General features: G+C 38.9%; 1 protein-coding gene across 3 annotated transcripts; it reads right to left on the bottom strand.

Annotated features, from left to right (window-relative positions):
* Positions 1–3,461: 3,461 nt before the first annotated feature.
* On the bottom strand, positions 3,462–24,582 carry PBK (PDZ binding kinase). 3 transcript variants are annotated; one of them, XM_017337887.3, is made up of 9 exons: positions 24,406–24,582; positions 23,637–23,747; positions 22,379–22,481; positions 20,461–20,554; positions 15,719–15,861; positions 15,034–15,203; positions 12,264–12,393; positions 4,791–4,967; positions 3,462–4,349 (listed from the first exon to the last, which is right to left on the bottom strand). In XM_017337887.3, exons 3-9 carry the CDS (start codon positions 22,431–22,433, stop codon positions 4,150–4,152), a joined length of 969 nt encoding a protein of 322 aa, XP_017193376.1. In that variant the 5' UTR covers positions 22,434–22,481; positions 23,637–23,747; positions 24,406–24,582; the 3' UTR covers positions 3,462–4,149. The 3 variants fall into 3 exon arrangements, with proteins under 3 accessions (XP_017193376.1, XP_008247460.1, XP_008247471.1); XM_008249238.4 differs by having other exon boundaries at positions 24,346–24,541; XM_008249249.4 differs by lacking the exon at positions 23,637–23,747 and having other exon boundaries at positions 24,406–24,556.
* Between the last annotated feature and the right edge of the window lie 2,536 nt (positions 24,583–27,118).

The raw sequence follows: 27,118 nt of genomic DNA, 5'->3' as shown, positions 1-27,118 counted from the left end.
AAGATTATATTTTGCAACTTGCTTGACTTCAGTATGGAGTGCTATATTTGAAGACACCTATACTTTAATTACATGTGATAATTTGCTATTGATACATTTTGATTAAAAATTAAACTAGTAACAAAAAAGGAAGTACACTGAGAGGACTTCAAAGCATTGACACTTTTTTTTTTTTTTTTTTTTTTTCTTTGACAGGCAGAGTGGACAGTGAGAGAGAGAGACAGAGAGAAAGGTCTTCCTTTGCCGTTGGTTCACCCTCCAATGGCCGCCGCGGCCGGCGCGCTGCGGCCGGCGCACCGCGCTGATCCGATGGCAGGAGCCAGGAGCCAGGTGCTTTTCCTGGTCTCCCATGGGGTGCAGGGCCCAAGCACCTGGGCCATCCTCCACTGCACTCCCTAGCCACAGCAGAGGGCTGGCCTGGAAGAGGGGCAACCGGGACAGAATCCGGCGCCCCGACCGGGACTAGAACCCGGTGTGCCGGCGCCGCTAGGCGGAGGATTAGCCTAGTGAGCCGCGGCGCCGGCCCAACTTCAAAGCATTGACACTTTAACATCTATGAAAACACCTAGTGCTAATAATTTTCTCCAGAAATAGAACTGGCCAGTTCCTTGCAGAAATGGTTCATTATAGGGCTGATAAAAAACATACAAGATGACCCTGGAACAACTTATAATTCCAGAAAGCTTAAAAAAAAAAAAAAAAAAAAAAAAAAAACACAAAAACTAAACAAAACTTTAACATGAAATCCAGTGATGGGAAACATGGTAAAGGAATACAGAAGTAGGCCAGCGCTGCGGCTCACTAGGCTAATCCTCCACCTGTGGCGTCGGCACACCAGGTTCTAGTCCCGGTCAGGGCGCCGGATTCTGTCCCGGTTGCCCCTCTTCCAGGCCAGCTCTCTGCTGTGGCCTGGGAGTGCAGTGGAGGATGGCCCAAGTGCTTGGGCCCTGTACCCCATGGGAGACCAGGAGAAGCACCTGGCTCCTGCCTTCAGATCAGCGCGGTGCGCCGGCCGCAGCACGCCAGCCACGGAGGCCATTGGAGGGCGAACCAACGGCAAAGGAAGACCTTTCTCTGTCTCTCTCACTATCCACTCTGCCTGTCAAAAAAGAAAAAAAAAAGGGTAGAACAAGGAAATTTCCTCTATTTGTAGTTCCCAAGAGGCTCTCATATCTTGAAAGAGATTTTAGGATTTTATAAAGAGAAATCAACCTCATCTTGATTCTGCCATGCTTTTCTGCTTTAACTTTAACTGAAGTCAGTAACATAATGACTTACATAATGTAAAGCATTATTTTGGTTAATTAAGATTTGTCTTCATGAATAACACTGGGTTATTTTTGGATGTGTAGTAAAATTTCCTTTTTTCATCCATGGCATATCTTTCTCTAGGTAAAACAAACTCCTAGAGCAAGACTTGTGTCTTTTAAAAAATTCTTGATCCTAGCATTTTTCTGTTTTCTATGATAGGTTTAATTTTTCATTTGCCTTTTTCCCCCTTCCATTGACAGGTCCTATTGAATAAATGTTTGTGTCACCCATAAAATTTGTATGATAAAATCCTAATCCCCAAGATAATATAAAACCACACAAAGTAGGTGGATCATGAGGGTGGAGTACTAATGAATGAAGCACTGCTCTTAGTGAAGAGGCCCCAGGGAGCTCACCTGCCCATTTCTACAATGTGAGGACATAGCCTAAAGTTACTGTCTGAAGAAAAGAGCCCTTCCTTACCACCTTGATTTTGGACTTCCCAGTCTCCAGAACTTTGAGAATAAATTTGTTTATGAACCACCCAGTTTATAGCAACCTAAGATAGGCTTAGTTTTTGTTTCTCCTAAATTCTTAGCTCACTGATTTTCCAGCTTTTTCTAATACAGCATTTAAGGCTATAAATCTCTGTAAACATCTTGTTACATCATGAAACCCTTTCTAATTTGTACTCTGACCAACAAATTAGAGATTAAGTAAGTACCAGCAAACAGGAAAGAATAATCCTTACCAATACTTATATGAAGCTGCTGAATAAAAGCAATTTCTAAAGGTATAAACAGGCTCTATATGCTAAATAGTAAAGAGAAAAGTTTTCTGGAAAATGAGAAAGCTACCCAAGAGATGCTTATTTTGATTTATTTTTATTTATTTATTTTTTTTATTTTTTTTTTATTTTTTTTTTTTGACAGGCAGAGTGGACAGTGAGAGAGAGAGAAAGGTCTTCCTTTTGCCGTTGGTTCACCCTCCAATGGCCGCCGCGGCCGTCACGCTGCAGCCGGCGCACCGCGCTGATCGAAAGACAGGAGCCAGGTACTTCTCCTGGTCTCCCATGGGGTGCAGGGCCCAAGCACTTGGGCCATCCTCCACTGCCTTCCCGGGCCACAGCAGAGAGCTGGCCTGGAAGAGGGGCAACCGGGACTAGAACCTGGTGTGCCGGTGCCGCAGGCGGAGGATTAGCCTAGTGAGCCGCGGCGCCGGCCTATTTTGATTTATAATACAGACCCTGTTACATTGTTCTTTTGAGAATAAAAGTGAATGGCCAAAAAAGGTAAGATTTGAGTCTTAAAAGAAGTTGTAGGAGCCAGTGCTGTGGTATAGAGGGTTAAACCCCTGCCTGCAGTGCCAGCACCCCATATGGGCACCGGTTCAAGTCCCAGCTGCTCCTCTTAGCATCTAACTCCCTGCTAATGGCCTGAGAAGGTGGAGGAGGATGGCCCAAAATGTGGCTTCTGCCACTCACATGGGAGAGCCGGAAGAGGCTTCTGGCTGTTGCAGCCATTTGGGGAATGAACCAGTGGATGAAAGATCTCTCTGCCTTTCAAATAAATAAATCTGTAAAAAAAAAAAAAAATCAGAATAGGATAAACCATTTCTTGGGCCTGGATTTGTGGCACAGTAGGTTAAGCCACTGCCTGGGACACAGGCATTCCATCCCGCTTCCTGCGAACATGGTGGAAAAGTAGTGAAGACGGATGGTCCACATGTCATAGAAGCATGAATTATTTGTTTTGCTTGGGAGAAGTTTAATTGTTAGCTTAGGATCTATTATCACTAGGTTTCCGATTTGCCGTACAGATTGAAAATTAAAGATGACTTATCTGTAAATAGAGTCAGTTTACCTTGTCACTTTACTATTTTGAAGGAAGGTATGCTAGGGATTATGCAGTTACTGCCTGAACACTCCAGTGAATAACAACTTTTTAAAGCTCCAGAATGCAATGCTTCCTTTTCTATGAACCCCATCACAGTAAGTTTAAAAATTCTACTTATAGCCAAGTCTGGGCATGCCACTTCAATTCAAAACTGTAATCCAATAATTTTGAAAATTCCCATAGGTCTGTGTTTCACAGATACAAACTATTAATCTAAATACCACTTTACAAGGAGAAGGAAAGAAATGTACTTACATTCACAGAAGTTTAATGACACACTCAAATAATTGGAATATAAAATAATGTCAAGATACCTTCTGTTGCCAAAAAGGTCCTTTATTCTAGATAATCCCTTTAAGTGTTACACAAGAGCTGTGAAATGCTTAGGATACAGAGCAGTAAGTAAAAAATCTAACAGGAATCTCAGTACAGAAAATAGACAATAAATTAAAGCAAAAACCAAAGATCTGGGGAGATCCAAGACAGTAAGACAAGCTGTAACAAAAGGATGTGGATATACCCAAAGAGTTACTCTTTGAACTCTTCTCAGGTTCCAGTGACCAGTTACTAAGTATATTTGCTTAAATGAAAAAAGTACATTAGCTAAGAAGGTCCAGTAAAAGGTTTCATGTTTCAGTGTTTTAAAATATAAAAATATGTAGACATTTTGTATTGTATAAAAGTGCTACTTTTAATAGTTCTATTCAAAGAATATTTAAGATCACTAATAAAATGGTCACTCAGTTCAGATTCATAGTTTACAGTATTTTACAGCTAGCATTTTAAATATTTATGAATATCAAAGTACTTGTGTAGCTAGTTTAAACTTCACTTAAAAAAACAAGAAACCAAGAGCTTATAAGAAATACCCTAATATTAGAAATAGTAAAATGTTCAGTCTAACAACACATTAGCAAAGAAACTATATAAAGATACCAAGTAAACAAAATATTTACATACATAAGCCATATTCCATGCTAAGGTCATCATGAATATGAGGTGATCACTGGACATCTAATTCCAATGCTTCAACAATGTGTGCAGCAGAAGGACGATCTTTAGCATCTTCATTAGTACATACAGAGAAGAGTTCAATTACTTTCTGGTATGATTCATCCAGTTCTTCCATATTAATAGGTGGCCTGGTTCCCAAAGCTGCATAGTATGCTTCCTCATCAAATTCACTTTCATCAAAAGTTTTATCTGCTCACAAAGGAGTTGGAGATGGAAACAAAAAGTCACTAAGTCATAGAAAAGCTTATTCACTCACCTACCAGAGATAAGAGATCATCCAGAAAGCTTTCCATTACACAACAGGCAGTCTCTCTTCCACTGTCCTGTCATTGAGTAGACTAGCTATTGTCTTGAATTTATGCATCATCAACTGTTAACTTTTCAATTTCTTGTCAGGTAAGGGAAGTTTTTAGTATAACTTGTTCCAACTTGAGATTTTTTACAAGTTACCTCTCTGTTTAATCAATTTACATCTTCTCTAGATTAAACCCAGATGATACCAAATTTGTTACCAATATTAATTAGAAACTACACCACTAAATTAACTTGCTCTTTGAAAGGAAAGATTTAATTGTATAAGCTAATCTTTAGCATGAAGGGATTGCTATTTATGTTAAATTATATTCCTACCTTCATCATCATCATCATCTGAAAGATTAATGTGTGGAATAGATAAAGTCATCATTTCCCACAGAGTAAGGCCAAAGGCAAATATGTCTGCCTTGTCGGTGATAATGCCATCCTCCTCCAAAGCTTCTTTAGGTTTCCATGGCTCAGTACCAATGTAACAGGCCTCAGGGTCAGTCACTAAAACAAGAACAATACAAGCAAAATGATCATAAGGGCAGGCACTACAAAACAGAAGAAAGGTAACTAATTCAAAGAGAAATGGGCAAATGATTTGAACAGGTAGTTCACAGTGTGACCAGTAAACATGACAATAAGCTAAACCTCATTTTTTTCCCTATCAAACAGGTAAATGCTCAAAAAGCCGCTCAGCTGGGAGAATGTGAGAAAATTTTTTTAGAAAGTGGTAGCATGAGCCAGCGTCTTGACTCACTTGGTTAATCCTCCGCCTGTGGTGCCGGCATAACATGGGCACCGGGTTCTAGTCCCAATTGCTCTTCTTCAGTCCAGCTCTCTGCTGTGGCCCAGGAGGGCAGTGGAGGATGGCCCAAGTGCTTGGCCCCTGCACCCGCATGGGAGACTGGGAGGAAGCACATGGCTCCTGGCTTCGGATCGGCACAGTGCCGGCCATAGCAGCCATTTGGGGGGTGAACCAACAGAAGGAAGACCTTTTTCTCTAACTATCTGTCAAAAAAATTTTTGGGAAAAAAAACAAAAGTGGTAGCAGGGCCAGTGCCGTGGCTCACTTGGTTAATCCTCTGCCTGTGGTGCCGGCATCCCACATGGGCGCCGGGTTCTAGTCCCAGTTGCTCTTCTTCCAGTCCAGTTCTCTGCTGTGGCCCAGGAGGGCAGTGGAAGATGGCCCAAGTGCTTGGGCCCCTGCACCTACATGGGAGACCAGGAAGAGGCACCTGGCTCCTGCCTTCGGATCGGTGCAGTGCTGGCCATAGCAGCCATTTGGGGAGTGAACCAATGGAAGGAAGACCTTTCTCTCTCTCACTGTCTATAACTCTACCTGTCAAATGAATTAAAAAAAAAAAGTGGTAGCAATATAAAACATGTGCATTTCATAAATCAGTGTGATTCATCACATTAACAAACTGGAGAACAAAAACCATACAGTTATCTCAATCAATGCAGAGAAAGGATCTGATAACATAAAAACACTTTCATGATGAAAACTGTATGCAAATTGGGTAGAGAAGGAACATTCCTCAACACAATCAAGCAAATTTATGACAAACCCACAGCCAGTGTTCTATTGAATGGGTAAAGTTGGAAGCATTCCCACTGAGATCCAGTACTAGAAAAGAATGCCCACTATCACCACTGCTATTCAATATAGTCCTGGAGGTTTTAGCCAGAGCCATTAGGCAATCAAAGGGATAAATGGAATACAAATTAGGAAGAAAGAAGTCAAATTATCCCTATTTGCAGATAACATGATTCCATATATAGGCGATCTAAAAGACACCACTAAGACTATTGGAACTCTTATAGAAGAGTTTTTTTAAAGTAGCAGGATTCAACACACAAAAATCAACAGCCTTTGTATACACAAACAATTCCATGGCTTATAAAGAACTTTTAAGATCAATCCCATTCACAATAGCTACAAAAAAAAAAAAAAAAACTGAATAAATTTAACCAAAGATGTCAAAGATCTCTATGACGACAATTACAAAACATAAAAAATATTGGAAGATACAAAAAAAAAGGAAAAATCTTTAATTTCATGGATTAGAAGAATCAATATCATCCAAATGTCCATTCTTCCAAAAGCAATTTATAGATTCAATACAATACCAATCAAAATACCAAGGACATTTTTCTCAGATATAGAAAAAATTATGCTGAAATTCATATGGAAACACAGTAGACGTCAAAGAGCTAAAGCAATCCTATACAACAAAATCAGCCAGAGGCATCACAATACCAGATTTCAAGACCTACTACAAGGCAGTTATAATCAGAACAGCCTGGTATTGATACAAAAACAGATGAATAGACCTATGGGACAGAATAGAAATGCCAGAAATCAATCCAAGCATCTACAACTAACTTATTTTTGATAAAGGAGCTGAAATCCCTGGAGCAAGGACAGAAAATCTAGAAGTACAAAGGAAATCCAAAGCAAAGCACAGGAATATTTATGGACAAATGGTAGGACCAAATAATTATTTATCAATAATAACCTTGAGTGTAAATGGCTTAAATCCTCCAATTAAAAGATACAGACTGGCTGAATGGATTAAAAAGCAAGACCCAACGATTTGCTGCCTACAAGAAATACCTCACCAACAAAGAAACACAGAATGAAAGAATGGAAAAAGATATTCCATGCTAACAGAAAGCAAACATGAACAGGTGTAACCATCCTAAAAATCAGACAAAATAGACTTTAACACAAAAACTTAAAAGAGACAAGGTCACTATGTAATGATTAAGGGATCAATTCAACAGGAAGATGTCAGTACTGTAAATGTATGAATCTAATGACAGGCTACCTGGCTATTTAAAACAAATGCTAATGGATCTAAAAGGAAACATAAACTCTAATATAATAGTAATGGGAGACTTCAATACCCCACTTTCATCAATGGACAGATCAACTAGACAGAAAATCAACAAAGAAACAACACGGCTAATCTACCACTATGGACCAAATGGAACTGGATATCTACATAATATCTCATCCCACAGTTGAATTCACATTGTTTTCATCAATACATGAAACTTTCTCTAGGATAGACTATGTGCAAGCAGTTCTCAGCAAATTCAAAAAAATTGAAAGCATAATGTATATCTCTTCTGACCACATGGGATGAAGCAAGAAAATTTGGAAACACATGGAAACTGAGCAGCACATCTCTGAATGAACAGTGGGTCATAGAAGAAATCAAAGAGAAATAAAAATCCCTGGAAATGAATAAAAATGACAGCATAAACCTATGGATACAGCAAAAGTGGTGTTAAGAGAGAAGTTTATAGCAATCAGTATCCACATCAAGAAACTGGAAAGGTACCAAATAAATGAGCTATCAGTGCATCTTACCTATAAAAACAAGCCAAACATAAAATTAGTAAGAGCAAATTAATAACCAAACAAAACTGAAACCAAAAAAAGATTAAAAGATCATAAATTAAGAACTGGTTTTCTGAAAAATAAACAAAACTGATAGACTACTGCCCCCCCCAAAAAAAAAGAAAAAAAGGAAGACCCAAATCAGCAAAATCTGAGATCAAAAAAAGAGATGTAACATATCAGAAATTACTACAGTTATATGCCAATAAATTGGAAAATCTAGAAGAAATGGACAGATTCCTGGACATATAAATCTACCAAATCTGAGTCATGAAGACATAGAAAATCTATATAGACAAATAACCAAGATGGAGATAGAATCACTAACAACCCTCCCAACAAAGAAAACCCCAGGACCAGTTGGCTTCACTGCTGAAGAATTCCAATTTTTCTTAAGCTATTCAAAACAACTGAAATGGAAAGAATCCTACTAAACTCCTTCTGTGAGGCAAGCATCACCAATTCAAAAACCAGAAAAAGATAAAACAGAGAAAGATAACCATAGACCAATATCCCTGATGGACACAGACACAAAAATACTCAACAAAGTACTAGTTAATCAAATCAACAACACATCAGAAAGTTCACTTGGACTAAATGGGATTTATCCCTGGTATGCAATGATTCAACATATGCAAATCTAGTAAATATACATCACATTAACTGTAGAACACAAACCATATGATAATCTCAATAGATGCACAGAAATCATTTGATAAAATACAACATCCTTTCAAGATGAAAACCTTAAGCAAATTGGGTATAGAAGGAACATTCCTCAACACAATCAAGACAATATATGACAAACCCACAGCCAGCATCTTAGTGAACTGGGACAAGTTAGAAGCATTTCCACTAAGATACAGAACCAGACAAGGATGCTCACTTTCACCAGTGCTATTCAACACAGTCCTAGAAGTTTTAGCCAAAGTGATTAGGTACAAAAAAGAAATCAGAGGCATATAAGTAGAAAGGGAGAAGTCAAGTTATTCCTGTTTGCAGATGACATGATTGTAGATATAGGGATCCTGAAAGACTCCACTAAGAGACTCCTGGAACTCGTAAAAGAGTTTGGTAAAACTAGGGGATATAAAATCAACACACAAAAATCAGTAGCCTTTCTATATAGACAATGCCGTGGCTGAGGAAGAACTTGTAAGATTAGTCTCATTCACAATAGCTACAAATAAGTTTAAATACCTTGTAATAAACTTAACCAAGGAGATGAAAGATCTCTACAAAGAAAATTACAGAACATTTAAAGAAGAAATATTAGAAGATGCAAAAAAATTGGAAAAAATCTTCCATGTTCACGGATTGGAAGAATACCATGAAAATGTCCATACTACCAAAAGCAATTTACAGATTCATTGCAATCCCAAAATACTAACAACATTCTTCTCAGACCTAGAAAAACAATGCTAAAATTCATATGGAAACACAAGAGACTCGAATAACAAAGCAATCTTATGCAACAAAAAGTTGCAGGCATCACAATACAAGATTTTCAGGACATACTATAGGGCAGTTATAATCAAAACAGCTTGGTACTGGCACAAATATAGACAGGTAGACCAATGGAATAGAATAAAACCCTAAAAATTAATCCATGCATCAACAACCAATGAATGTTTGATAAACAGGCTGAAATCAATTCCTGGAGAGACAAGTCTTCAACAAATGCTCCTTGGAAAATTTGATCTACATTTGCAGAAGTACAAAACAAAATCCTTCCTTTACACTTTATACAAAAATCAACTCAAAATGGGTCAAGGTGACCTGATACCAACAAATAACTAGAGGAAAACATTGGGGAAACTCTGCAAAACACTGGCATAGGCAAAGAATCCTTGGAAAGGATCTCAAGCACAGGCAATTAAAGCAAAATAGAGAAATGGGATTACATCAAGCTAAGAATCTTCTGTACTGGAAAGAGCAAACAAAGTGAAGAGGTAACTGACAGAATAGGAGAGAGTATTTGCAAATTATGCAACTGATAAAGGATTAATATCCAGATGTACAAAGAGCTCAAGAAACAACAGTAAAACAGTTTAAGAAATAGACAAAGGACGTGAACAGGCACTTTTCAAAGGATGAAATACAAATGACCAACAGACACACAAAATGATGCTCAGGATCACTAGGCATCAGGGAAAGGCAAGTAAAAACAACAATGAGGTATCACCTCACCCCAGTGAGAAAGGCTATCATTCAAAACTCAAAAAAAAAGTAATAATAAACACTGATGAGGATGTGGGGAAAAGATACTCTAATCCACTGTTGGTGGGGATGTAAATTATGGAAGACAGTGTGGAGATTCCTCAGAAATCTGAAAACAGATCTACCATATGACCCAGCCATCCCAGTCCTGATGATTTATCCAAAGGAAATGAAATCAGCATATGAAAGAGTTATCTATACCCCCATGTGTATTATAGCTCCATTCACAATAGCTAAGATATGGAATCAACCCAGATGTCCATCAACTCATGACTAAAGAAAATTGTGGTATATATACTATGGAATACTACTCAACCATAAAAAAGAATGAAATCTTGTCTTCCACAACAAAATGGATGCAATTGGAAACCATTAGGCTTAGTGAAATAAGCCAGTCTCAAAAAGACAAATATACATTTTCTCTGATATGTGGTAAATAACAGAATACCAAAAAATGTATAGATATGATTGTAGTCTTTAGCCTATGTTTGTACTCCTGTAAAACTGTGGTCTGTGTTTTACTTGTTAAATATTATGATTAGTGGTAAAATAAGCCTGTGAATATAGAGTAGATTAAAATTATGTCTTTGCATAAACTGATGAAGAGAGAGGAAGAGGTGTCTTAGGGTGGAGTGAGGAAGTGTGATTGTTTTTTGGAATAGTACCCATAGAATGCATAAAATCTGTTTTCTTAATAAATTTTTTAAAAAGTACTTACAACTTTTTCTACTACTTTTTTTCCTCAATCTTCAATCTATGGGAATTAAAGTGTGAAGACAGAGCTCTATTTTTTCTAACAAGTCCATATAACATTAATTGACTAAACAATCTCTTTTTTCACTATACAAAAATGTCATTTTTATCATATAACAAATTCTTGTGCACTTTGAGAACTATTTCCTAATTTTCTGATATTTTACAAATTTTTCTTTTTCTTTTTCCTATTGATTTATTTAGGATTGAGAAACTTTTACTAAAGAAATTTCATTTTTATTGTGCTTGACAATTTCTCTATTTCCTAGTTCCAACGTTTTATAGTTATTTAGCATAAGAGTTCATGATAGTTCTATTTTTATTAATGATTACAGACATGGATTTTTGTCTTCAATTCAACTTGTAAACTTCTACTACAGCTAGAAAGTTTCCATATATTCTAAACCATATTAAGAGTCTCTTTAACATTCATACAAGAAAACAAACTTAAGTGTAATATACTAAATAATGGGTTGAAACCAGAGGCTTTCCTTTGAGGCTGGCTCTTGGTTCTCATCAAGAACATATACAAAAGGAAAATGGTCAGTATTTACAATAAGAGAGAATAATGAATGGAGATAGGACAAGAGGCAAAAAAGCAGATTTACCTTTATTAGCGTCTGTCTTTGCTAATTCCACTCCAGTTTTCTTCTACCAGTTTTTCTTGCTTTTACTTATGCTAAATGAATTCCTTCATAAGACTTTATTAAAATTTTATTTTCCATTCCCATATGTTTTACAACTTAGAAATCCAGGCTAGAAATCATTCCCAAAGTTAATATTCAGTTACAACATAGAATAATAAGCAGCAAGTAATTTATACTGTGCAGGTGGTAAAGGAGGAGATTGGAGGCCAAGTAGAAAGCAAGAGAGAAAAGGAGGGAGATATTTTATTAAACATTTTTGATTTCTGAATCATGTAGATCATGTTTTTAAAAATGTAAAAATTTTAGGGGCTGCTGTTGTGACATAGCAAGGAAAGCTGCAGCCTGCAGCACTGGCATCCCATATGGGCACTGGTTCAAGTCCTGGCTGCTCCACTTCTGATCCAGCTCTCTAATGCACCTGGGAAAGCAGTGGAAGATGGCTCAAGTACTTAGGCCACTGCACCCATATGGGAGACCTGTAAGATGGTCCTGTTTCGTGGCTTTGGCCTGGCTCAGCCTTGGCCATTGCAGCCATCTGGGGAGTGAACTAGTGGACGGAAGATATTGCTCACTCACTCTTGCTCACTCTCTCTTTCTGCCTCCCTGTAACTCTTTAAATAAGTATATAAATAATTTTTATGTAAATATAAATGATAAACAAGTAAATAAGTATATAAATAATTAAAATAAGTAATAAGTATAATAAGTATAATTTTAAATAAGTATATAAATAATTTTTAAAGAAATGTAAAAATGTTAAATACTACTCACCAGTCATATTTTCATCCAATGGTAGAGACACACCCACATCACAGATTTTAATTGTTTCAAAATCACCTTTAATTACAACATTTGAAGACTTTATGTCTCCATGAAGCAGTTTTTTTTCTTGGTGCAGATACTGAAAATAGTAAAGCATTTAGCACTCTGAATAGAAATACAAACTGGGGGGAAAAAAGTATCTTTCAAATAAAGCTAACAACTTGAATACCTTTCCTAAACTTCTTTCCTAAACATTTGCCCATCATTTCAAATTATTTGAAGCCAGAGAAGGAAACATCCCATATTAGCTTCATCTCCCATATGGATCAGAAATCTGAAAGACATTTTTTATTTGAAAGGCGAAGGAACAGAGACAGAAAGAGATCTCCCATTTACTATTTCATTCCCCAAACGCCTGCAGTAGTCAGGGCTAGGCTGGGTTGAAGCCAACAGCCTATATAACTTAATCTAGGTTTCAAACATGGCATGCAGGAACACAAGTCCTTGGGCCATTACACCTCTGCCTCCCATCATGCACATTAGCAGGAAGCTGGAATTGGAAGTAGAGCTGGCACACAAACTCAGGCATTCCAGTCTGGATTGCAGCTATCCCAAGCAGCATCTTAACCACTGTGCCAAAAGGCCACCCTGAAAAGATTCTTTAAGAGATAGATAACCTGTTGTAGGTACGTTAACTTTATATTTTCAAGCCCATCCCAAACATTTTTGTATCAGAAGATGCCACTGCTGATTTCAAAATACACTACAAATTTTACTTGAGGCTAAATTTTAGAAAAAATTTTGTAATTTTCACAATGAAACAAACTTCCCTTAAAGAAATTAAGATGATGCAAGACAACAGATGACTTAGGGCCACAAATTATTGAAAAGCAGAAGAGGACGAATATATGTAATGTAAGGCAATATTTTAAACAGTTTCTTGGAATTGGCAAGTAATGATATTTATTCACATTTAAAAAGTCCCACAAAATGGTTATTTGTTTATTCTTCAGTATTTGAGCACATCTTTATGACCTGGGCTTGGAAAATGATGCAGAGACAACTCTTGATACATATTTACTCTTTACAGGAATATTTACTGTGGTTAAATTAAATGTTGCCCATCTCATAGTGAATAGGACTCTATATATTTACAGTGTAACTTATTAACATAATTATGTATACATTTTAAATCATTAAATAATTCAAGTTATTTAGTTAATATATATTAAAATGTTTAGATACAGTGATTTTTTCCAATCTGATTTATGAATTAATTTTTTTTTTTTGACAGAGTGGACAGAGAGAGAGAAGAGAGAAAGGTCTTCCTTTTGCCTCCAATGGCCGCCGCGGCTGGCGCGCTGCGGCCGGCGCACCGCGCTGATCTGAAGGCAGGAGCCAGGTGCTTCTCCTGGTCTCCCATGGGGTGCAGGGCCCAGGCACTCGGGCCATCCTCCACTGCACTCCCTGGCCATAGCAGAGAGCTGGCCTGGAAGAGGGGCAACCGGGACAGAATCCGGCGCCCCGACCGGGACTAGAACCTGATGTGCTGGTGCCGCAAGGCGGAGGATTAGCCTAGTGAGCTGCGGCGCCGGCCATAAATCAATTTTATTGTTGAACTTTTTAATGGTTTTTTTAAAAATTGAGAGGCAGAAGAGAAAGAAGAGAGTTCCCATCTGCTGGATCACTTCCCAAATGTCCACAGAATGGCCTTGGGCGAGGCCAAAGCCAGGAGTCAAGAATTCAATCTAGGGGCCGGCGCCGTGGTTCACTTGGTTAATCCTCTGCCTGTGGCGCCAGCATCCCATATGGGTGCCAGGTTCTAGTTCCGGCTGCTCCTCTTCCAATCCAGCTCTCTGCTGTGGCCCAGGAGGGCAGTGGAGGATGGCCCAAGTGCTTGGGCCCCTGCACCAGCATGGGAAACCAGGAAGAAGCACCTGGCTCCTGGCTTTGGATCAGCGCAGCGCCGGCCGTAGCGGCCATTTGGGGGGTGAACCATCGGAAGGAAGACCTTTCTGTCTCTCTCTCTATATATATATATCTCTACCTGTCAAATAAATTTTAAAAAATCTTGGTCTACCATGTGGGTGGCAACAATCACTTAAGCCACCTCCACCATCTCTCCCAGGGTCTGCATTTAGCAGTAAGCTGGAGTCAGAAGCACAGTTGGCTATCAAACCCAAGCACCATGACAGGGAACATGTGTGTCTTAATCTTTAGGCCAAATGTCTGCTCCTTATTTGAGTTCCCAACATGCAATTTGACATCAGTATCTCATATATGATCTGTTTTGTGTCATCCAACAGTTTTCTGTCACTGTCATTACTTCTGTTTATTTAGTATGTAGTTTTTTGTATTCTTTACATTGCATCTATAAAGTCTAATTCCTTTGCATAACACTGAAAGAGCTTTTTTCACTGCAACTAAATACTCATGATTTCCAAAATTAACATCCCACAAAGTAGTCATTAAGAGATTTGCTTTCATTAATAGGAAGTTGGGCTATTTGTATTAATAAATTAATCCATTTACCTAAATCTAGTAAATGATTTCTATAGCCAAACTACCTGATTTAGGTTATTTAGGGCTAATTGAGGACCAAAAGAAAGAAACAGTACATTCCACAACATGGGGGACTGTATAAGGCCTTTAACTTATGGAAACTTCCTCTCTTTGGGAGAGGAAAAAAAAAAAAACCTCTCACCTTGTAGTGAAGTATACAAAATGTTTAATTTCTTCATATTCCACAAAATCGCTTAAAATATAATGTCATAGTTACCTTTAACCCTCTTGCCATGTTCAAAGCAACTTTTAAAATTATAGCTGCTGGAAAAGGAGCTCGGCTGTCTTTATTTCGTTCTTCTATTAAGTCATTTAGAGACTTTTCACCTCCATACTCCATAGCAAGACATAGACTACCATCACTGGCTTCAGTAAAAGCACGATAACCTTACAGAAAATATGACATTTCTTTACTAGAACAGGGAAAAACAACAGTATTTATGTTTTTTACAATAATGTGATTAAAAACATGGTTTTGGACCAACATGGACAAATATATAATGAAGTAGCTGTTTGCAAAACTAATTCTGTAGATCTAAAATATTTAATATGAATGCCTTCCATGTATCCCAAATTAAAATATTTTCACTATTCTATGCTCCTCTAAATACAGTGGTTTCACTAGCCCTATTTGTATTAACAATATAAAATGAAGTAAATTACCTACATGAAAGTCATTTTATATTCCTAAAATCTCTATAATACAACACCATGATCAGTATATTTCCCTAAAGTTTGTATTATCTAAAAATTTGATATGCAATTTTTATTTTGGACCATTTAAATTTGATTCCTAATAATATCCAAGCCCTTCGTCATTTTTATCAATGAAGCCAATTAAAGTGTATTAATTGTTATCAAACAGAATATTATCAGACACTGCTACTAAGATTTAAACTTACCTATAATATTTGGATGATGAAGACTTTTCAAAATCTTAGCTTCATCAGTTAGTCTCTTTTGATATATATTTCGATAATGATCATCACATATGGAATTAATCTTTTTCACAGCCCATGGAGAATGCGACAAACCTCTTGGAGATCTAAAAAATATATACACACAAATTTTAAAAGTATAGAAAAAAGTTTTAAAATAAAATATTTTCAAATGATTAACAAGAGCTTCCAAATTTTGAAAGAACTAGATAATTATTTTTCTCCAGACTAGAGTCTTGGCTTAATACATATTTCTTAGATTGATGTAAACATTTTCAATCAGTTCTACTTTCATATACCTTCTATAAGTAATGTTATTTTAAAAAATATTTAAAATAATTTAGACTCAACACCTCTGCTATACTTCCATTTCAATTGGGAGATGAGTAGGACATATTGGGAGAAGTATGGGAGAGGATAAAAAGAAAAAATCAGAAGTTTAAGGATGGAATGTACTGTTCTCTAATTTTTCTATTCAAACATCAGACAACCACTTATCAAACATTTCACTTTATGTACCAGAGATTAAAGGACACTAAAACAATAATCACTAAGAAATTTAACTTAAAAAACACTCAAAGACATTCAGCCCATATGAGGAGACTTCAAAACACTCTGAAACATGGAATTAAAAGATACTTATTCTGCAGCAAAATATAGTTTTTTCATTATACATACTTTCCACAAACTTTCTGAACCCTTGTAGTTGTAGTCATCCAAAGAATAGCAAACTGTTTTTCACCAGCAAATATGAAGATACTTCCAAGAGTTTATATAAAATGTATATTATGAAAATTATACATGGATTTCAAAATTTTTTGCACCATAATAAATTCCACTTTTCCATTAAAAGATTTATTTATTTATTTGAAAGACAGAGTTACAGAGAGGTAGAGCCACAGAGAGAGGTCTTACATCCTCCGATTCACACCCCAAATGACTGCAACAGCCAGAGCTGAGCTGATCCGAAGCCAGGGGCCAGGAGCTTCTTCTGGGTCTCCCATGTGGGTGCAGGGGCCCAAGGATTGGGTCATCTTTCACTGCTTTCCTAGGCCATAGCAGAGAGCTGGATCGGAAGTAGAGCAGCCAGGACTTGAACTGGTGCCCATATGGGATACCAGCGCTCCAGGCCGGGGCTTTAACCTGCTGCGCCACAGTGCCAGCCCCTCCATTAACTTTTTGAAGTCCTCTTATAGTCACTTGTACACTGACCAGTTCACCTAACACCTTTCACTGCGTGCTCAAAAACAAGTGCTTAAGGAGATAATATATATGTATGCTTTCAAACATTTTTGAAGTACTCTCATAAAAAAAAAAAAAAAGAGAAATGTGAACTTTCTATTTTCTCTAGAAGATTGAGCCATTTTAAGAACATTTAAGTTGTAAACGTTTTAAGGCCTAAATAAACAGGTAAAAACAAAGTCAGGGAAAGGTTAATCTGACAAAGTAGGCATTCAATTATGAGTAAAGCAAATCACAAAATAACTATATAGTATCAGGGCACAAAAGCGGCCGGCACTGTGGTGCAGGTTAATCCTCCCAGGTAGGCACCGATTCCAGTCCTGGCTGCTCTTCTTCAGATCCAGCTCTCTGCTATGGCCTGGGAAAACTGTAGGAGTGTCCCAGTTGCTTGGGCCCCTGCACCCATATGGGAGACCCGGAGGAAGCTCCTGGCTTTGGATCAACACAGCTCCAGCCGTTGTGGCCATTTGGGGAATGAACCAGCAGGTGGAAGACCTTTCTTTCTCTCCCTCTGTCTGTAATTCCACCTCTCACACCTCTCAAATAAATAAATACAATCTTTAAAAAAAAAAAAAAAAAAGAAAAAAGAAAAGAAACCTCAAAAGTTCAAAACACAAAGTTTATCCATGAAAACATAAAACAGATTGAACCAAAGATCCACTTAGCTTTATATTCCCTCATGGGTGTACCTCTAAAGTTGTAGAACCATTTTTGTTTATTCAAAAAGCATGTATTCAGAGGATTCTAATATTCTTAATTCATATATATCATTCACAAAAAAATCAACAGCCTTTGTATACACAGACAATGCCATGGCTGAGAAAGTACAGCAGTGGGAGGGACATATAACATAAAACAGATTATTACATAAAAATAAACAGCAGTCAGAAAGGCTTAAAAACTTTCAACAGCAATACCATAAATTAAAAACAATGTCAGTGACGGATATTCTCAAAATTCTAGAGGAAAATTATTTTTAAGCAAGAATTCTCACCCTGAAAAGCAAGGGCCATTCAAGCATTTGGAGAAAATCAAAACCTGTATAGAAATACAGTTTCTCAAAAATCTTTCTCCTGTATACCTTTTCAAGGGGAGCTACCAGATATCCTTAACTAAAATGGGATAAAAAACAGTAATAAGGCCCAAGATGCAGAAAAATAGAGTGACAAATTCTGCAGCAAAGCAAAGGGAATCTGTGTTATCCACATGGCAAATCCCAGGTTGAAAGGGCTATACGAGGCACGGTAGAGTCGGGCAGGGACTGCTATTTTTCCAGATCAGCTACATGAATCTTTTTTCCTATACCACATACAATACTACATTTAAAAACACACTTCACTTTTTAATATTTGAGAGGTAGAGTTACAGAGAGTGAGAGAGACAGAGAGAAAGGTCCATTGGTTCACTCCCCAAATGGCCCCAATGGCTGGAACTACGCCCATCTGAAGCAGGGAGCCTGGAGCTTCTTCCCAGTCTCCCAAGTGGGTGCAGGGTCCCAAGGACTTGGGCCATCTTCCACTGCTTTTCCAGGCCACAGCAGAGAGCTGGATTGGAAGAGCAGCAGCCAGGACTAGAACTGGCGCCCATATGGGATGCCAGCACCGCAGGTGGAGAATTAACCTACTGCCCCACAGCACCAGCCTCACACTTCACATTTTAAAAATATTTTTTAAAGTGGGGGTATGGAAAGTAGTAAGAATTGTTCTTTCAAAATAATATAGGAGTTAAACAAAATCTCCAAGTGTTTATAAAACAAGTTAGAAATGGCATGCAAACACATGAAGCACCCTTTGTTTAAACTACAAAAATGTTTCAGGAATACCTACTTGTATATAATTGACAGACTATTCTCATTTCATTACAGAAAACATTTCTATCTGGAAACAATAGGAACCTAAGTGAAGCTACAATATGCAGGGTTGCACTAGATTGATTCCAAGAATGCATAAAGGACTACATACTGGTTTAGTTGTTTGCCACTTAATAAACATGAAACTATGTACAAAATAAGTAATTTTTCAAAAAAAGTGTTATCTAACTCATATATTATTAGCTATCAAGACTCATTCTTTTAATTTTTTAAAGATTTATTTTATTGGGGCGGGCATTGTGGCACAGCAGGTAAAGCTACAGCCTGTAATGCTGGCATTCTACATGGGGACCGATTCACATCCTGGCCACTTCACCTTCAATCCAGCTCTCTAACAGCCTGAGAAAAATCAGCAGAACATGGGCTAAGTTCTTGGGCCTCTGTTACCCATATGGGAGACCTGGAGGAATCTCCTGGCTTAGGCCTGGCCCAACCTCAGCCATTGTGGCCACCTGGGAAGTGAACCAGTGTGGATGTATTTCTCTGTGTCTCTCCCTCTCTCTGTAACTCTTTCAAGTAAATAAACGTGTTTGTTTGTTTTTTTAAAGATTTTATTTGAAAGGCACAGCAGCAGGGAAGGAGAGGCAGTGAGAAGATGAGATATTCCATCCACTGGTTCACTTCCCAAATGGGGCTGAGTCAGGCCAAAGCCAGGAGCCAGAACTCCAGTGGCAGGGGCCCAAGTACTTGGGCCATCTTCCACTGCTTTCCCAGGCACATTAGCAGGAAACTGGATCAGAAGCAGAGCAGCTGGGACTCAAACTGGCACTCTGATATGGTATGTCAACATCACAGGAGGCCACTTAACCCACTGTGCAACACCAGCCACAGGATGATTCTTGCTCAATTATATCTCTTCTAACACTATGTTCCTACTTATAATCGTGTATTTTCCCATCTTACTAGTGATGCCATAGTAAAGAAAAACCTTTGACTTCCTTTTGAATGAATTATCTTGAGAAGGCAGCTTTCGAGAGCAAAGAGCTATCAGTCGTTAACATACAACACTCAACCTCTGAGGTTTTCTTACTGAGAATCTTGTATTGTTTTTAAGATTTATTTGAAAGGCAACAGCTGGGGCTGGGCCATATCAAAGCCAGGAGTTTCTTATGTGTCTCCCATTAGTGTAAAGGAGCCCAAGGTCTTGGACCATCCTCAGCTGCTTTCCTAGATGCCTTAGCAGGGAGCTGGATAAGAAACAGCAACCGGGATTCAAATCAGGGCCCATAGAGGATGTTGGTGTCACAGGCAGCTGCTTAGCCTACTACACCATGATGCTGGCCCCAGAGAACCTCATGCTATTAACACAAAGGAACCCTTTCTTCTGGCACTTCTTCTTACAGAAGCCAAAGAAAGTATAAGGAAAACTACTTCCCTTTTAATAATCCATTAGGAAGAATTAAGAGGGAAGAATGTAAAGCAGAGCTATGGCAAAGTTAGAGAAGATTGTAGGAACTGGAATATAGCAGTCAGTAGGATCAGTAACATCTCCATATCTAAATACTGAAATTTTCAGTCTTTTTTTTTTTTTGTCTTCAAGTACAGTGAAACTATGGTTTCACATTAAAACAGTAATAAGAAATCTTCTACCCACCTTTTCATGAGGTAAACATTGACCCCAGTACCAAAACCAAGCTTCTGCATAAATGGAGAGGCAGGAATATTAATGCATGGAGTTGAACATAAGGCTAAACATCAGAAAGAGAAATAAAAATTAAAATTAGTATTTGAAAAGACCTCTACAAAAGCATACTAATGCTATCAATATACTATAGCTATGAGTATTAATTGGCATAGTCTTCCAGGGCAAATAATGTGACAGTTATCAATACTAATTTGAAGTGGATACCCTTTGACCAAGTCTACTTTTGGAGCTCTCTCTCACACTAACACTGCTGAAGCAGAAGTTGGTAAAATGACCTGTCTTGTATAAGTTATAAGCTAAGAAGAATTTTCACATTTTTAAGGAGTGGTTAAAAAATAAAGATACAGAAGAATGTGGCCCACAAACTCTAATCTATGTGGCCTCTTCAGAAAGTGCTATACAACATGTGTCCAAAGAGATCACACATATATACACTGGGATTTGCTTTTGTGGCTACAGACATGTAATTATAGTATATATGATACAGCATTGTATTCATTAAAAAGATGACAGAGGGGCCAGCCCCTTGGCTCACTAGGCTAATCCTCCACCTGCGGCACCAGCACCCCGGGGTTCTAGTCCCGGCTGGGTACTAGTCCCGGTTGCTCCTCTTCCAGTCCAGCTCTCTGCTGTGGCCTGGGAGGGCAGCGGAGGATGGCCCAAGTACTTGGGTCCCTGCACCTGCATGGGAGACTGGGAGGAAGCACCCGGCTCCTGGCTTCGGATCGGCGCAGCGCTGGCTGTGGCGGCCATTAGGGGAGTGAACCAACGCAAAGAAGACCTTTCTGTCTGTCTCTCTCACAGTCTATAACTCTCTGCCTCTAACTCTGCCTGGCAAAAAAAAAAAAAAAAAAAAAAAAAATGACAGAGAAGAGTTCTGTTTCTGCTTGTGAATAAGTAACTGCACCTGCAACTGCCATCTCACGATAAACTAGGAAACTTGAAAAATACAATGGTTTTCAAATACTTGACAAGGCAGGGCTGTGATCCCTGAGAGCAAAGTAAAAAATGAGAGCCCAATCATTGCCCTAACATACTATTAAAGGCAATTTCTAGGCTACAGCAGAGAGGAAACAGCCCAGCAGTCGTCTCAGATTGAGGCGGCGAGATCAAAGGTCAGAGGAGGCCTAGGTGACCCACATATATGGAACAAAGAACTAAAAAGGGAGGGGCCGGGGGACAGCATGTATGTCAGAGCTCCAATGTTCTAAAAAGGTCTTGCTTCAAATATTTGGCTAATGGGTAGACTCCCCAAAGTTGGGAAAGTGCTAAAGGAAAACAACAGGATAAACAATTACTACAGAACACTTGGGTCTAGGAACAGTTCATGGCATTATCAGCCAGAGTGTGCTTTCCCTATAAAACCCAGGGTATAAACGGTCACAACTTAGCACAGCTCAATTTTAGCTCAGGAAAAAAGTTTCTAACAAAGCTTAAAACCAAGTCTCAAAAGGAACAGGCTAACGTGCAGGTAATTTAACTTTATCCATAATTAAAATATTATTAACAGGAAAAACAAAATGCACCACTGGTATGACCCATACCAGAATAAAACCAATAAAAACATAACAGAGTGACAGAGATAGGATTAGCAGAGAAGAACCTTAAGATACAAATGTTAAAAATATGTTAAATGATGTAAAGGAAAATCTAAGCATAACGTTATATCTAATACTCTATTAGAATGTTGATTAAAATTAGTTCACACTTAAGACTTATTTTATAGGCTAAAGTTTAAGACTTACATTAAAAAAGGGGACTTATGCTAAACTGTGCATGGTACATATTAAAGGATCAAGCTATAATAATACAAAGACAGTTCTAACAACAGTAACAATGAAGAAAAGTCTTATATCTGCTATCTTACCCGATTTTTTTTCAGATAATTTGCTTGGTGTCTTAAAAGTATTGACTCCTTCCATTCTAACAACCACTCTAGCTCCAATGATGAAAGTAAGCTGAAAGTTACACTGCAATTATAAAGAATACAACTCTTATTCATGAAGAAAAAAATTCTCAAATGTTATGATGCATTTATTACATAAACATAAAATCTGAGAACTGAAAAAGACCAACAAATATTTATTCCAATTTTATTTACAATAAGAAAACTGAAATCCAGAGGAAAATTACCCACTAGTGACTGAGGGTTTTGCTTGTTTTAATTATAATCTATGTATGTGCTTGGTTACAAAAAACAACTCACTTATAGCAAAAGGTAAACAGTATCTCTGCCTCTAACATTTTCCAGAAGTTGTGAACAGGACTCTTAGATTCTTTAAGGAAACTGTCTATGCAAGGTGCAATATTAATAATTCAAAAAGGAAACAGAAAGATCCATCAGATGATGAACGGTTCAACCAAATGTGGTGCATCTGTTCAAAGGACTACCATTCAAAGGAATGAAACGCTAACACAACACGAATGCACCTTGAAAATCCTATGCCAAGTGAAAGAAACCAGACGCAAAAGACCACGTATGCTCCAATTTATGCAAGTTCCATAATTTTCCGTAACTGTCTAGAAAATATCCTAATTTCTTAATGTTTCAACTGTAGCTACAAATGAGAGAAAAATCAAGAATGCCTGGGCTGGCACTGTGGTGCAGAGAGCTATGCTGCTGCCTGTAAACCTGTGTCCCATATGGGAACCAAGCCAGGCCCAGGCCCAGCTTTTGCAGCCATTTGGGGAATGAACCAGGGGATGCAATATCCTACTCTCTCCCCTTCCTTTTCTATCACTCTGCCTTTTAAACAAATTTATTTTAAATAAATACATCTTTTTAAAAAGCAATAATTTTTCCAAGTTTTTTTGAACTGCAAAAATAGGAGTGCTGTTAATTGTGATGAGCAGCTCAAGTTTGGCTCCTTACTAATGTCAAATGGTCAGCTGGATATAGGTCTGAAGTCTAAGCTAAAGACATAAATGGGGGGAATATCAGCACACAGTGTTAACAGCTGAGACTGGGTAAGATCATCTAGATAGCGAGTAAATGTAGTTATTAAAGAGGCAGTTTTAAGACATCCCGGCAACTAAGTGGGGAAGAAAACAAACAACCAGCATGAGGAGGGGTCGGCAAAAGTAGGATGCAAAAAAAAAAAAAAAACCAACAACAACAAACCCACCTGCGAGGTAAGGCGTGTGGAAGTCTCACTGCCTTTTCCCTGTCAGCCCAAGGAAGATCTGATGTTCAAAATCAATGTGGCTTTCTGTTTTAACTCTCCCTCCGATTACAACTAGGTTTAAACAAAAGTCTCTTAGCATCCCATTATACTCCAGGGTACGCCAGGACTCAGGCCCACCTCCCACTCAAGATATTGCCCCTAAGTATGCCATTCCCCATCCATTTCGCAGTTGTCTAAAGGCAACGTTTTCCGTGACTGAACAATCAGCTGGGTGTAGGTGTTAGCCTGGCGGGTTTTGGCCACTAGCCCGAAGCCTTCAGTAGACTCCACAGGCATTAATTGCTAAAGAAACATAAGAGAGAAGCCAAACAGAAGCAGAATGTCGAATGTCAAAGTTTGGGTCAGATTATTGCTGAAGTTCTTTCCCCCTTACCACCCGTATAAGGTTCCCGGGTGCTCACAGACGCAGACTGTTTCTGCCACGATCCAGGAGCTAACAGAGCGCAAGCTGCACCTGACGCCCTATCGCCTCACCTGAAACCAGAGCAACGTTAACGGACGGGTTCAAGCGAGCAAACCCGCTGCTGCTCCAGAGATTCGGGGATTTAGGGAAGCCCCAGTGCTATCGCGCGACAGACGCGCCCTCGGGTCGCACTCTAGCCAAAATTCCCGAGATAACGCCCTATTCCCAACGCTGTCTGCCACTTACGGTCCTGCGCTGTCGCCAAAGCCACCGCAGAGCGCCTGCGCCCGCAGAGAACCCGCTTACCAGACTCGCACCCACACGTAGAAAACGGGCGAGGAGAGGAGACGTCCAGGCCAAGGCTGTCCCGCAACCTGGCCCCAGTAGCCCTCCGCAAGACGCCGCCGCTAACCCCGCAGCACGGGCAGCCCCCTGCGCACTCGCAGACAGCCGTTGTGATTTGAACGCTCCTGCCTTTCAAAATGCCGCGCGCCGCACCTGCGTCAGCCGCGAACTACGGGGTGGCGCGAAGGACAGAACACACTCAATTCGCCGTTTCTCTTCCTTTCGCCTTTCCTGTCTTCTTATAGTTCCCACCTGCGGCCAATAGGGGCGCTATCGCGGCAAATGAAGAGAAACGCAGGAACAAACCGACTTTTACAGCCACTGTCAGCCCTTCATTAGAACAAATCCTGGTTAAAAAGGGTACAGGCGCCCGATTTGAAAGCTGAAGCTCTTTCCGAATTGCAAACACTTAGATCTGGGCTCAGAATGTGTAATGTTATTATGTAAATTTGATTACTTGTTCACTTGACCTTAGAATAACAACCGTGTTTGGCTGAGAAGAAAAATAAATATTTGGATATTTTGCTAACTCCAGTAATTACTGCATACAATTCGACATTCACACATTTATTGAACAAATATTCATAGAGAAGCTACTACCTGTCAGGTATGCACTGAATGCCTGTTGTGCAGAATGCCGTATGGTAGTCACTACAAAATTGCAAGTAATTAAGTCACAGAATTTCGCCTGCTTGGGAGGTGCTTAGAGTCTATGGAGGATGAAGGATGAGGAAGGATCCTAAGCAAAGAACACACACACACACAGAGAGAGAGAGAGAGAGAGAGAGAGAGAGAGAGAGAGAGACATACATAATACAAAAGCGACTTTGGTACTTCCCTGAGAGAAGAACAATCTGTTAAACACTCTAAAGAGGGTGATTCCTTCAACAGTGAGGGGAAAATCAGAACTCCACCTGGACCTAGTAGACAGGTAGGATTGTTTGTTTATCCACAGGCTATAAATAAATGAGTACCTTGCATGTATCTTCATGTACAATCATGAAGCACAAGTTTTTTTAAATGAGAAGTCTGAGTTTTTAATAGTCTGCCAGTTAAGTGAGAAGAATTTATTGATTGTTCTGTTTTATGTGAAACAGCTGTTGGAGATCCGAAATGGGAAGAAGAGACAGCAAGGATACCCATCAAGAAGTATGTAGTATTTGGAAAGTGAAAGGCAGCATGTTCCCTCTCCCAACTAACTCAGCTATGCAAAATAATAACGGTCATTAGATCCTTGGTCAAACTTCCACCCTTTCAAGCCAAATCCACGTGCATCTGTAACCTTTCTCCGTCCCTCTCCCCTGCTCCAGGAGATAAGGTCACTTCCTCCTCCCTAAGGTGATGAGTCAGTCCACCACGTTCTGGAGTTCACTCCTGTCCTTCCCCAAGTCAACCCCTAGAGTGATCCTTTTTCTTGACAACAACAACAGTGATAGCAAACGCTTGTTTAGTATGCATTGTTTTGGGGCATTGTTTCAAGTGTTTTACATGATTAACTCATGCTTATAACAGCTGTATGATATAGGTTATTGTGACCTTAAACTCCATTTTTCAGATGAGGAAACTGAGCCTCAGAGGAATTATTTGCCTGAAGATACAGAGTTAATCATTGGTAGAGCCAAGATATGAACCCATGTTGAGACTTCCTATTTAACAAATGTGCTCAGAATCTCTTCATCACACACACACACTCACACACGTTTGTTTCTGAGGCTTTCTCCCATTTTTGGCCACCCTCTTCCACTAAGAGCAGCACAGCATCTCATTTGACCTTCCCTGTTTCTGTGTGGAGGCATATTCTTATAGACTTCAGCATATTGTCTTTAAATGTCTATAATGTTCATATTTTTATTAAGTCACATTTTTATAAGCCTTCCATTTTCTATTCTTCCTGGTTAATAAAATCCTGGCTAGAGCCAGAGCCTGAAAGTTTCTTAATTAACCATTGCTTGTGAAAAGAAACTCTGGGGACATGCGGTTATTGACACAGGTGTAAGATGAGATCAAAAATGTGTGTGAGAATGAAGGTCCTTTATGAAGACTTACAACCGTCCTGTTCCCCATATTGTAGCCAGAAAAGTACCTCCAGAGATTATCCATAGAAACATCTGAACTTCACAAGTTTTAATGTTATCGTCTGTGAAATGCAACCATTAATCTTAAAATTTTACATGCTAGTCTGTTTTCATGGGACATAACTTCCAACCTGGATCAGTTATTCTTTCAGTATATAAATATACTAGTTTCCTTAGCTTAGCGAAAGAGCCCAGAACTCTATTTTACTCTTTGCTGGTTGAACCCAGAGGAACATTGGCATTGTCATCTTTTTTTATGGTACAAACTCTTATGCTCCATTCACGGCCTCACCTTTTGACTTCCAAGGAAGTAGTTTGGAAATTTAAAAAATACATTTAATAACATTTTTTTCTCTCTTTACTGCTATTGCATTCTACTTTCTTTGAGGCTGTGTACATGTTGCTAATTGCTTAGGAGATGGGTGGGAACATTTAGGAATGAAGGAAAGCAATTAAAAATGTGAGCTTTTATCTTGTCACATGTGTATACCCATCCAGTCAACTTGACGCGTACCCGGGTTGTTGCTCAAACATCTGGAAGCCTTTAGGTCCTCAGGCCAGGCTGCCAGAAGCTCCTCTTGGTCCTCCTCCCTTAGCTC

Source organism: Oryctolagus cuniculus, chromosome 2, assembly GCF_964237555.1.
Source record: "Oryctolagus cuniculus chromosome 2, mOryCun1.1, whole genome shotgun sequence".
In the NCBI taxonomy this organism is placed as follows: Eukaryota; Metazoa; Chordata; class Mammalia; order Lagomorpha; family Leporidae; genus Oryctolagus; species Oryctolagus cuniculus.
Note: the sequence above shows the minus strand (reverse complement) of the source record. Positions and strands in the feature narration are given on the sequence as shown.